The 13,943-nt window shown below is 38.3% G+C and overlaps 1 protein-coding gene across 3 annotated transcripts in view; it reads left to right on the forward strand.

Moving 5' to 3' along the window:
- The first annotated feature begins 824 nt into the window (after positions 1–824).
- The window catches only part of golm1 (golgi membrane protein 1), a 42,680-nt gene continuing 29,561 nt past the window's right edge, over positions 825–13,943 (forward strand). Inside the window, exons 1-3 of one of the 3 annotated variants that reach the window (XM_028802403.2) lie at positions 825–1,000; positions 4,218–4,360; positions 8,924–9,103. In XM_028802403.2, the coding sequence (XP_028658236.1) occupies positions 4,232–4,360; positions 8,924–9,103 (309 nt within the window). In that variant the 5' untranslated portion in view covers positions 825–1,000; positions 4,218–4,231. Of the gene's footprint in view, positions 1,001–1,248; positions 1,305–1,358; positions 1,378–4,217; positions 4,361–8,923; positions 9,104–13,943 lie in introns of those variants that run through there. The other 2 variants (XM_028802405.2, XM_028802404.2) reach the window with 2 other exon arrangements.

Here is a 13,943-nt window from a genome sequence, read left to right on the forward strand (position 1 = left end):
TTGCACCTGTTGGTTTAGAAAGCTAAAAGCAGTTATTAACTTGCAGATCCAGCTTTAAAGCCTTTTGTTTGTGGAGTTGCTATTTATAGTAAAAGCTGTCATGGTATTTCTGTGGATGTTTGTCTATGTAATATTTCCAGCATGCTACTACACGTGGCATTAAATCATTTTTTTTCCTCGTAAAGCATTTTGAGTAAGTGGGGCTGTCTCTAGCCTCTGCAACAGGGGGCCCACACAAAGAGTAGCTTAGGGGGCCATGACCGCCTTAATCCTCCTCTGCCTATCATGTAGTGGGAAATGGAGACAAAATCTTACTTTATATTGGACAGTTTCAAAATCAGAAATCTGAAATGCCTGAATATAATTAGCTTCAGTTACCGATTCGGCGATTGTACAGGGCTAGCGCCACATTTGGTTTCACTCCCCGCTTCGCGGTGCTGGTAATTTGATCCTATGTTTGCTAAAGGTGTAGTGGATGTGTTGGCGAATTGCAAATTTCGTTTAGCCGTGCCAATGTAAAGTCATAAAAACAAATACGATCATAATGAATCACAGCTACTGTATATGTTGTAAAACATTAATCAACGCAAAGACAAAACGACATGAAAATCACGCAGAGACCCAATCAGTCTATAGTATTCGCAATGCGAACGATCATCTCTGACTATAAAGGTAAAAAAAAATAAGCAACATTAATTACGCTCACAGATTGCTATTATTAGCTCTCGCTTCCTGTACCAAAAGCGAGGAGAACTGGAGACGCCGCTCGGCTCATCACCAGCATCTGTCGCTGTACCAACGATCGGCACGTTCCCATCCTTTCGGGTGTCTTCCTTCACGAGGCGACTTCCGCATTCGCTGCACTGCGGACTTCCTGGAGTGGCTTCTTTGGTTGTAGTCGGTCATAGCGCATCCATTTTTGGTGTATGTCCATGCAAGTGGCTCTGGGTGGACGTACCTATCGCGCTGTTCTGACGGGAAGCATCCCGACTTAGACGTGGTAAGTAAATTTGGCACAAGGCTCTACGTGCCTACTGGTGAGGAGGGTGTGTGGTTGAGTAATACAGCCTGACAGTATTTGTTGTATGAAAGATTTAGCCAATTCACGTATATTTTATTTTTATTCTTTTTCTTCAAGTACCCACTAATCCGCGATGTTTGGTTTCTTGTGCTTTCTGTCGCATTTGGGGTCCCATAACTTCGTTTGTAAACGTGCTTACGTAGTCAAGACCGGCTTCTGCGACGTCACGCAAAGTTGGGTGCACCGATTCGAGAAACGAAAATCTTCTACAAACTTTGAAACAGTAACCTCTTTATACGCATGTGAATTTTTCAAGACTGTTTAGTTGTCCTACTAAATGTGACCAACACAGCCCGGTACGTCTGTACGTGCGAAATGCTATTATTACAAAATACGCCGCTTGAAACGGAGATAGCGTGCCTATCGATATCTTTACGTTGGATTTAATTGTGGATTTGTATTGTTTGCTTTTTCTAGAGTGGGTATCTGCGTTAAAGTTTTTTTTTTTTTACTAGAATGTTGGATTTTCCATCCATCTATATACATGTACAGTGGCCACCGTGGCACTTTCATTCTTAATCCACACCTCCCCGTCCTCAAGATTTGTACACAGAAGAGTTATCACCTTTAACAGTGCACAGAATTATACAGCAGCATCTCAACAAGTAACAGAATTCAAAATGCGTATAGCTCAAGGAATAAAAGATTTTTCAAATCTGTTGCTCAGATGGGTGCTGCACTTACAGCGCCCAGCAGCAGGATTATCCCTTTCCCTGGCAACCAATCTGCGTATGGATCCCGTAACCCTGCTTGTTTATGTGGAGATGCATGGTTTCTACTTGTCTGCGTAGGTTTTACTTTGGGACTGTGGTTTTACCTACATAAGTGTTAGGTGCATTAGCATTTCTACATTGCATAGGATTAAGTGGGTTTGGATATGTTATATTATGTAAAAAAAATATTCTTATTATCCACAAGTGAATCTTGAATTATTTAAAAATTTCCAGTATGTTATAAATGTTTAGGGGAGCGTTAGGCAGGTTTAACAGTTTTTTTACAATCATAACAAAAGAACTCTCAACAATGACTAAAAATGTTTGAACTAAATATTTTGCGATTGTATTGGTGATTGTGACTAGCCTTAAAGATTTTGAAACAGCTGGTTCTACTAGCATGTACATTTCATTCATTTATAACCCTGTGCTTGTTGTTTTTCAGTTCAAAATTTTTTTAATTGAAAGAATAATGCATTCAGTATACAGTTCATTTTGCACATATTTGATTTCTTGTTGTCTGTTTTTATGTATGGAAGACTCGCTTATACCTGTGGTTGTTTTGGCATATGTATTGCTTCCATTGATCAAATTAATAGATAACTGCTTTTTTGCTCTCCTCTAGTGTTTTATTACACATTTTTTTATTCCCTGTTTCAGTCTTTAAGAGTGTGTAATAAATCATTTTTCGTGAACAGGTGAAAAGAAAATTTCAATCGATAGTGTGTTCTTCATACTGTAGAAGCCTATAATGCCATCTCATTGTTGTTATGGTTGGCAGTATGCATGGTATAGTCACTGTTTTGAAAGTTTCCAAAATGAAGGGTTCAGACCAAATATCCATATTTATTGTGGTTTAAGAGTATTTAATTGAAGACTAAATGTATATGTGTGTTTTGTTTTCCTGAAGTTAGGCTCAAGTGCTTTTAGCTGTACTGTTTATGACTCTGCTATAATATGAGAGTACAGTGGGCTGTGGCTCAGCTTGCTTTTCCCTATGATGTTATAATATGAAGCAATAATCACTGTGGTAAAATAAAAACAATGCTCATTGAAGAATATGTTTGTGTTTGATGCCGTAAAACCAAGTATTTAAAAGAAAGCACATTTTTTTTCTTGACAACATTCTTTACATAGAAGCCACTAGAGAGATTATGTGCTGCATGCACTGGGAGGGTATTAGGCCAGGGGTATCCGCAGAAGTATGAGAGAGGGGAGGCCTGGATGGAAGCATGCAGTGCACCCTATGAAAGCTAGAAAACGTATATCACCACAGTTATTAATATAAATTTGCAGGTCATGTGGTAAGTGGATGTTTGAGGAAAGTTCCAATTAAAACACAAGTATGAATTTGCATCAGCAAAAGAAAAAATATATTGGCAATGGTCTTTAGGTGTTTGTTTCATTAGATTAAGTAGTCTTTGATTTTGCTGTCTTTTCAACAGTTTATGGTAAAGGAATGGTAAAATTGTGAAGCCAACAATAACTGGATGTTTTTCCAGACGTACAATAGTGTTGCAGATGTCCCTGAAAAGTGTTTTGAGTCCTTTATTTAATGTAAATATATACAATTCTCAAACCCACTGTCACAAACTTGAACAAGAGCCATAGCAAGGTTTGGGGCAGCTACCTGTATATTGTTTTCCTGGCTGCAAAATTGCAAAAAAGTGATAGTACTGATATGCACAAACCAGAGTTCAAAACAGAACTAATGGGACAGGGGAAAGGTGGAGGCTTTTAAAGGTCAGTATAGGAAGTGACGTCAAAGGGGCTGGGACCGGATGGGTCTTCAACCATAGGCTCGGGCATGGAAATTACATCAAAGGGGCCGGAACTAGAAAGGTCTTCATCCATAGGTTCGTAACCGGAAGTGACATCAACAGGGCCAGGCGGAATTTCCCATGAATGGTCTACAGAAAAGCGAGAAAGAGAATCGGTGCACTCTTGTCACATTCTGGTTTGATTCGGAAATTGCCCTCATTCAAGCCCTTTAGCTGCCTCCCATGCGCATGTGTGTCACACCACCTAATACAATTTAAGCTCAGTAGTTAGATAACAGCCCTGGATAGGACAGCAATCAGTTGCAACACCAGTAACACACACACCCCTTAGAGTCAATTTAAAATCAGCAGTTAACTTAGTTTACATGTTTCTTTTGAGAGGAAAACCGGATAACCCAAAGGAAGCCCCCCACAAACATAGGAAGAATGTGCAAGTTACAAGCGGACAATGACTGGGCATGAGATTTAAACCCAGTATGCTGGATCTGTGAGGCAGCACCCCTTACCCCTGCTTTCTAATAATTTTCTTTCTTTATCAATTACTGTATCTTTTAAGTATTTTTAAAATTAAATTCTCATTGTTTTCCTACTACATTCATGAAATACTATAACAATGTCTTGTGTTCTGTTCTTTTCTTTCAGGTTAAGATTTTGTTATGGGAGGACTCGGAAATGGTCGTCGAGGAGGGAGGTCCCCTCCTGTCCTTATTGGTGCATTAATAGCATGTTTGATTGTTTTAGGTTTTAATTACTGGATTTCAAACTCACGCAATGTTGCTCTGCAGGTAAGCATGTACATTTTTATCAAGTAAAGTCAGCTTTATTTATATAGCATATTTAACACAACAACAAGTTAACCAAAGTGCTTTACAATAAAATAAAACAAATATCCAGTAAAAGTATAGTTTACAAAGAAGTTAAAAATTTATAAAATAATTTAAATACAAACAAATAAGTAACTGAAAAAGCTATACACTGCATTATCAATTCAAATCCTTGTAATAGTGTAGAGATATCTGAGATATGTGGCAGTTAATCAGTTGGTAAATGGTATTAACCCATAATTTTTAGATGTCCCGTTATATAACAAGACAGTGTAACTTGAAACTGCTATGACAGCTTTTGAGCAGATTCTGAGAACCAAGAATGTAGTGGCCTCTTACACCTGATTTCCCAAATATGAAGTAATTGAGTACTTACAGTTGTGTAGTCTTGTTTGACATCTGTTCACTCAACACAGTGCACACCTAATGCAGTTAATTCTAATATAGTATTACAAGTCAAAGTTTGTGATCTATTTGGAATTGTTTGGATTTTTGTATTATTCATAACAATGAAGTCTGACCTCCAACTAATTTCCAATAATAGACCAACTTAATTTGCTTAAAGTAGTAACATACACACAATTGTACTTCTTTTTGTCAGGTCTGAATGCATTCTTTAAGCATTTAGTCTAGGTTGGAAAAAGTATTTGAACCCTTGTACTATTTTTAATAAACAGTAGAGCCTCCTTTAGCAGCAATAACCTCCATCAAACATTTCCTGTAGCTGCTGATCAGACCAACACAATGCTAAGGAGGAATTTTAGACAATTCCTTTTACAAATTATTTCACTTCCTTGATGTTTCTGAAATGCCTTGAATAAACACCTCTCTTTAACTTTCATCATGCCAGAGAACATCAGTTGACCATTGCCGGTTTTTAAAGACTGCTTCCTTCATTGTGTTTTAACCTCAGTTTTAAAGGATTGTTTTAAGGATCCCATGGGATACCCCTTGCAAACTGTTTTAGACGCTGCATTCAGCAATTCACATCCACAACAAAAATGCCTCTTGTCACATGGTCCTGCCACGTCCACCCTCGTTCTCAAAGCATACACACCGCCTGGTCATGTGCCCGCTCGCAAGAGCAACTCACGGAGACCCGCCCACCAACTCTAAGACCATGGCGTGTAAAACAGTTTGCGGTGGTGGTGCGTGCGTCATAACCGGAAAGAATAATGAAAAGTCAACGTGGCTCAGAGGTGCATGTGGACTCCTAGCACAGACGAAAGCGACTTACGGGGTGGTTGGTGAGTTGTTTTGTCCGGGCACATGAGCAAGCAGTGGGAATGTCTAGAGAGCGAGGGTGAACGCGGGCCGGGGAATAAGGAGTGTTGGTGGGCGTGGAAACGTTTTCCGTGTTCCTGCAGGACCATCTAAGGAGACGCATGTTTGTCACGGATGTGAATTGCTGTATGTAGCGTGGAACACAGTTTGTGATGTTGCACGCGGTCGTGCCTCGTAACCGAAAAATCAACGTGGCTCAGAGCAGCATGTGGACTGTAGCACAGACAAACAGAAATGACGGCGTGTTTTCCGAGGCGTCGCGTCCGAGTTGGTGGGTGTGGCTGTTCAAGTTTTCTTCGTATCCAGTGGTCTTAGAGTTGGTGGGTGTGGCTCCTTCCTGCGTGCTTTCATAGGTGTCTTGCCCGCTTTGACGGCGGCTTAGAGAATCTATATATGGCTCCTTCCTGCGTGCTTTCATGGGTGTGTTGCCCGCTCTGGCGGCGGCCTAGAGAATTATATATATAGATTCTGAAACAGTGAAATAGGTTTAACTGTCTAACTAACTTTAGCAACTTTGAAAATGTAACTTGTTATTTATGTATTTATTTTTATTTTCTGGTATTCATAGTATTGTCCTCTAGATATGGTAGTGTACTGTGGATGTGCTGAAGTGGTGTAGTGCTATACAGTAATATACAGGTCCGCTTGATTCTCAAAATGTAGGCATTCTATTGGTTCTGTTTAATTCTTGTTTCTTCTGCTCTGTGTTAATATCACTTGCTACAATTAGAACTTCACCAGCAGCAAAACCATAATCTCCCCATTAACTGTACATATTGCATTTGAATCCTGGTATATACTGTATATACAGAACTACAGTATTAAGGCTTCCGAAGCTTCTTTGTAAGAATTGTGAACATTTATTGGTAAAATAACTGAATTCACAGATTTCAAGTTTATTTTCATGTACATAATAAACTGTCATTCTTAATCCCCAACAGACTAGTGACAGTATTAAAGTACAAACAGCAAATGCTGCTTACAATTCAGAAAATGAACACTTCACATTAAATGTCATCCAAGATAAGAAACACACATCAATTATGCTCATGCTGTTCACAGCTTGAGTAACTGTTAAAAAAAAAAAGGAGACTTCAGGGTAAAAATTGCCTCTAAAACTGAAGTGGCTATGCAGTATGGATGAGGTATTTAACAAGACTGTTTGCTTTTTTTAAGGGAGTATGTTTTATATATCCAGAATAGCAGAGAGCTGTAAGTCAGTAATATTCTGTGTCAATTTCACCACCTTCAGCAGTGACTTGCAGTCCACAACTGAATAGGTGTAGTATCAGGATGTTATACAGCCAATGAGAATGGACTGCAGTGTACACATAGTAGTTGCTGAATACTGATGGAGTTATCTAGGCTTCCCTCAAATGTGTGAGGAAGTAAAATTGTTGTTGAGCCTTCTTGACAGTATCTGATTTTGTACTTGTTTTGGGTCATTTGAGATGGTGACTTAAAGGAATTTAAAGATTCTGACCCACATCATCTTCTTTAATTCAGATTGCAATGGGGTATTCCTTCTGTTTCCTGAATTCTGTGACAATATTATTTGTTTTGCTGACATTAAGGAAGAAATTGTTATCCTGGTAACGCTATGTCAGAAAGCAAATCTGTTATCTGTAAACTGTTGTGAATGTTTTGGTAATCTAAACTGTGATGGCAGCATCATTAGCAGATTTAATGGTGGAATTGGGGCTGTGTGTAGGTGAACAAGAAGGAGGCTAAACACACTGCCCAGTGGTTGCACGGGTGGAGGGAGTAGTGCTACCAGCTTAGGGTGGTACTAGCTTCTAGGTTTAGAAGCTCAGTTTTGATGAAACAGTATGTCAGTTTTTATTGTCCAGTTGTGCCAGAAAGTACAAAAACATGGCATCCTCAATGGACCAGTTTTGAAAGTATTAATTTCAATATACAGAAATATTACTTTTAAAATGTCCTGGGACTGGTCTTGCTAATCTGCAAGCATTGGCGGATATATAAAAATTAAGAAGGTTACCAATATTGGATAGTTGATAATTAGTTAAAAAATGGAAGTTATTTTATCAGAAATTGAACAATATGTGTATCACTTGTTACTCATTGGTTTCACTTTCTACTTTTGAAACACTGTATTAGGGATCTGCAAATTAATTTCCAGCCACTCATCCTGTATACTCCGAGCAAATGCTGGTTACTTTCAACAGTCTTGCAATATTTGTACTTTCTCAGTAAAGGCTGTTTTAATCTAAATAGATTAGCTAGTCAAAAGTTGAATATTATTATTTTAAGTTGAGTTTGCTCTACACAGAGTATATAACCAAAATACAAAGCCTTACAACTTAATGTTAAGTGCTTGCCATTTTTTCTTTGCTGAAATAGATGTGTGATTTAGTATCTTTTTTTTTTATAATAGTTTAGTTTTTCTTTACATTTGCAGTTTCCTAATGTTCTCCTTAGTCTCGTAAATAAAGTTATTTTTTCTCCATATTTAAGTTCAATTTTAATGTCATGTGTACATAATACAATCAAATTCTTTCTTCCATATCTCCTTGGTATTATGCCAATAGTACAATATCAACACACAAACAAATACATAGAATGTAAAGTATAATTATACAATTACAGTATATAAATATATATTTGTTATATACAGTGTCTGTGTGTATGCTGTATATGTGAATATTTTTTACAAACGCGCACACACACACTATAGGCATAACAGTTTTCATAGGAGTGAAGCCTGTCCCAGCAACACGGAGCACATGGCAGAAAAACCAAACCTGGATTAGGCGCCAGTCAAATTCTGGACACAGTTCAACACATATGTCCACTCATTTATGCTTGGATAATTCAGGCACACCAGTTACCTAACACTTGTGTCTTTGGAAAGTGGGAGAAAAACTGGATCAAAAATTCCATGCAGACTTTACACAGATGGCGCCTTGGCTAGTATTCAAATAAAAGGTGCGGAGGCAGCATTAACCACATCAGTAGCTCACTAAACTCAAAATGTATGTGACAACTGAACACATTACAATGTTACATTGGTAACCGTATTACTCCTTACATAGTACGTTCTGGCTGAAATTATTTTCAGGATGATCTTTGAAAGTGTACTTTAACCATTACAATTTTGTTAACTTTCTTAAACTTTTCTGAAACGTTTTTGTATTGTTGGAAAAAGTGTGCTTTATACAGTGAGTAAAACTATGTAAGAAGTGGTTATATTTTATCACAATTACTTTTTTGCGTTAGGCACGAATATATGAATTGGAATCAAAGGTTCGAAGAGCAGCAGCAGAGCGGGGTGCTGTAGAGCTGAAGAAGAATGAATTTCAAGGGCAACTAGAAAATCAACGAGATCAAATTAGTCGGATTGAGTCACTCCACCACGAGCAAATGGACAGTGCACGTAAAACTTGGGAAGATGAAAAGGTACAATGCTCTTTTGTTAAGTAATTCTTGTTTTCATTTTGTATATGAGTCAAACAAAAATTTAATTGCACAGAAATATTTTTTCTACAAATTTGCATAGTATATGCAGATAACTGCATGTCTTTCTTTCCGTTCAAACACAAAAATAATTGGTTTAAACAGAGTAACAGGTTTGATAATAATCCGTGACTCTTTTGTAAAGATGCCAGGAAAAACTATAGCACGAAAAGTACAAGTTAAATATCAAGAAATATCAGCAGTAACTTTTTTTTATAGTAAACAAAGGGTAATTGTAGGAATCACTGGGAAATAATTCCTTCTACTAATTAAACTGATATACAAAAAGGATGATCAAAATATTCTGAACCCGATATATTAATGGGAACAATACAAGTGTTATTTTTCAACATAATCGCCAAGAACAGAAATGTATATATACACAGAAATATATATATCTATACAGTGCATCCGGAAAGTATTCACAGCGCATCACTTTTTCCACATTTTGTTATGTTACAGCCTTATTCCAAAATGGATTAAATTTATTTTTTCCTCAGAATTCTACACACAACACCCCATAATGACAACGTGAAAAATGTTTACTTGAGATTTTTGCAAATTTATTAAAAATAAAAAAATGGAGAAAGCACATGTACATAAGTATTCGCAGCCTTTGCCATGAAGCTCAAAATTGAGCTCAGGTGCATCCTGTTTCCCCTGATCATCCTTGAGATGTTTCTGCAGCTTAATTGGAGTCCACCTGTGGTAAATTCAGTTGATTGGACATGATTTGGAAAGGCACACACCTGTCTATATAAGGTCCCACAGTTGACAGTTCGTGTCAGAGCACAAACCAAGCATGAAGTCAAAGGAATTGTCTTGAGGCACAAATCTGGGGAAGGTTACAGAAAAATTTCTGCTGCTTTGAAGGTCCCAATGAGCACAGTGGCCTCCATCATCCGTAAGTGGAAGAAGGTTGAAACCACCAGGACTCTTTCTAGAGCTGGCCAGCCATCTAAACTGAGCGATCGGGGGAGAAGGGCCTTAGTCAGGGAAGTGACCAAGAACCTGATGGTCACTCTGTCAGAGCTCCAGAGATCCTCTGTGGAGGGAGGAGAACCTTCCAGAAGGACAACCATCTCTGCAGCAATCCACCAATCAGGCGTGTATGGTAAAGTGGCCAGACGGAAGCCACTCCTTAGTAAAAGGCACATGACAGCCCGACTGGAGTTTGCTAAAAGCCACCTGAAGAAAATTCTCTGGTCTGATGAGACAAAGATTGAACTCTTTGGTGTGAATGCCAGGCGTCACGTTTGGAGGAAACCAGGCACCGCTCATCACCAGGCCAATACCATCCCTACAGTGAAGCATGGTGGTGGTAGCATCATGCTGTGGGGATGTTTTTCAGCGGCAGGGACTGAGAGACTAGTCAGAATAAAGGGAAAGATAACTGCAGCAATGTACAGAGACATCCTGGATGAAAACCTGCTCCAGAGTGCTCTTGACCTCAGACTGGGGCGACGGTTCATCTTTCAGCAGGACAACGACCCTAAGCACACAGCCAAGATATCAACGGAGTGGCTTCAGGACAACTCTGTGAATGTCCTTGAGTGGCCCAGCCAGAGCCCAGACTTGAATCCGATTGAACATCTCTGGAGAGATCTTAAAATGGCTGTGCACCGACGCTTCCCATCCAACCTGATGGAGCTTGAGAGGTGCTGCAAAGAGGAATGGGCGAAACTGGTCAAGGATAGGTGTGCCAAGCTTGTGGCTGTAATTGCTGCCAAAGGTGCATCAACAAAGTATTGAGCAAAGGCTGTGAATACTTATGTACATGTGATTTCTCAGTTTTTTTATTTTTAATAAATTTGCAAAAACCTCAAGTAAACTTTTTTCATGTTGTCATTATGGGGTGTTGTGTGTAGAATTCTGAGGAAAAAAATGAATTTAATCCATTTTGGAATAAGGCTGTAACATAACAAAATGTGGAAAAAGTGATGCGCTGTGAATACTTTCCGGATGCACTGTATATACTAGGGGGCTCCGACTCCTGCTCGCATCGCTCGCCAACCCCCGTGTTTTGTTAATCGGATATACAATTTTAAAAGCTTTTTTTTTTTTTTTTTTGGAATTGTTTCAATTTCATTATTTGCACTTTTACTTTAAAGCTTCAGTAAAAACAATATTTGGAATTACCTTTTCTTCAAGATCGCATTGAATTTTGATTCCGTTTTTGGAGATACATTGTGACAATGCAACATATACTGTAACTGCCCGTGAGTGAAAATCGTTTCTTTTTCTCTAATAAATAATCCTACTTTTTCTAATGTTTGTCCCTGTGATTTGTTAATTGTCATAGCAAAAGCTGTTCTCACGGGAAACTGTGAACATTTTAATACGAATGGCATATCAAGATCTCCTTTGGTGTCTAATGTTATTTGCGGAATATATACTACATTACCTTTCTTGTCGCCTGTTAAAATTTGCATGGCTTCTCCGTGATCATAAATATACACCTGACTGAATTGTGTTTTCTTTGAAATTATGCTTTAACTGTTGCGGGACCACAGATTCTCATAGCATCTGGCTTGAAAAGAGAAGAAGTAAAAAAAAAAAAAACACAAACGTAGTAAAGTCTCACAAAAGTTTTACTTGAACAATTAAGAAAAAGAACGGCATCTTTGTAATCCCAAGCACAACCTTCTAGTACCCTCTCCAACCACTCCTCCCGTCCTGGGTCCCCCCCCCTTACTGCATCAATCAATACCACACTGTAAGTCTTCCATGCTGTACTCCGCCCTCCCTCAGTAGGACCTAACAGTCACTCAAAAACCTGGCTGGGATGCTGCAATACTTTCAAATTTTACTGCATTCATATTCTTTGCCTTTATCTGCATGTGTATCACACCATTTTTTTTTTTTTGTTTTTTTTTGTTTTTTTTTTGAGCCTTTTGAATTCCACTGCTTTCATAATCTCTTATCTGCATTTTTTTTTTCTCTCCAACGCTTTTGGGTCTCTTTTCTCCGCGCTGCTCTTTCTTCTTCGCTTAGTTATTGAAGTTTCATCTAGAACGTATTGTCCTTATATGCTTTATATGAGCTGATAGCACAGGATCTGTGTCTGCTACATGCCTTTACATGACTGAGTGGTTTGCTGCCCGTGGTCTTATTTGAATTGGTTGTAAGTAGGGCGTGTCTTGCAAGAATCTCATGTTCCATGTCACCGCGAGATGCTCTGTGGCCAATCTCTTTCGTCCTGCGGGTGTTTTAAGTGTCTTCCAAGAAAATCACGTCTCGTCTCCCTGGTTTTCCTTTCCAAGATTTTTTTTTTTTTTATAATAAATACATACATAGATGCATACACACACATACAGGGTGGTCCAGATCTAATTATGCAATAGTATTAAATGTTGCCTAGTTAGATCTGGACCACCCTATACTTAAACACGAGGGTAATTCAGAAAGTAAAAGCAATTTGAAAACTACGTGGGAACTGTAATGGATAGAAGCTGATGTAATGCAACATGTGCACAATCGTTTATGGTTCGTTTGTGCAGCACTCTGCTGTTAGTCTAGTTGAAGCCAAAGTAAAATTAACATGGACGCTCCACTGCGGGGCTGCATCATTGTTTAACAATGTACCATATAGTGAGATTATTTGTTTTGAGGGAGTGAAACATGCTGAAATTCATTGAATGATGTTGGCAAACTTTACAGTACCCCAAGTCATCATTCACTATGGCACGTGCAGATCCGTAATTGATATCCAAATGTGCAGCAGCAGCGGTCAGTGTAATCCTTCGGGCTCCCCTGATAAAGGCATTCACCATATTGATGTCGGTAATAATGCTCATCGACCAAATTGAGTTTCGTCAGTTACACCTAATCTTCTTGCTTTAAACCTTTCTACCTATTTATAAACTTTTCATTCACTACCTAAGTTTATCTGCTTTTGCAGTTAACAGTTGTGATCAACATTATTGGCACCCTTACATTTAAAGGTGAATTTTGAATGATCTCTCTTTAAAAAAAGCGGGCAGTGAAACAGCTTTGGTCTATACTCAGTATGTTCATTTATTTGATGCAGAGAGGCACAACTTCAAGTCATAACAATTAAAAAAAATGTATATGGAAATAGTTTTAAAACTGCAAAGTTGCCATGATGTAATTATTGCACACTCTTGAGTTATTCAAATCAGTTTGGTTAACTGAACCAATAAAATTAGGCTCACCTATGATAACTTTTCAGTATTAACATGAAATGAATTGACCACACAGTATAATGTGCAAAGAAAGGTCACTTTCAATCCTGGTTCCTTACTGACAATGGCAAAGAAACAAGCTATGTGAGACAGTCATGAAAACACTTTGTACCAATAATAAAAATCCAAAGTATAACATAAGTCATCACTAAGTCAACAAAAGTCATTGCTAAGAACCCTGGTATTGTTGCCTCAGTGATTCACCACATTATTTAGAAGTTTGCTACTCATGGAACTGAAACCTCCCAGAAAGTGTTAGATAGAGGAGATTTTATTAAAGAAGTCTTTGATGAACTTATTACTTTTTAAAAAAAAAAAAAAAATATTCAGGCAGTCTAAAGCTGACCGGCAGCAATCTTAATCATTATAATAATTATCATTTCAAACTGTACTACAGTGAAGTCCAAAGAGGAGGAGCCTTCTTTTGACCTCCTCCACATAACTTGCCTTTAGATCCTTTGCAAGTCACACACTACATGTACACTAAGTACAAAAGACTGTCATACTCACCATTTTGATGTGAAAAAATTGGCCGCATCCTTGGCAGAGTGACCTAGGATATTGTGTTTCGTAAGAAG

This window comes from Erpetoichthys calabaricus, chromosome 5, assembly GCF_900747795.2.
Source record: "Erpetoichthys calabaricus chromosome 5, fErpCal1.3, whole genome shotgun sequence".
Lineage (NCBI taxonomy): Eukaryota > Metazoa > Chordata > Cladistia > Polypteriformes > Polypteridae > Erpetoichthys > Erpetoichthys calabaricus.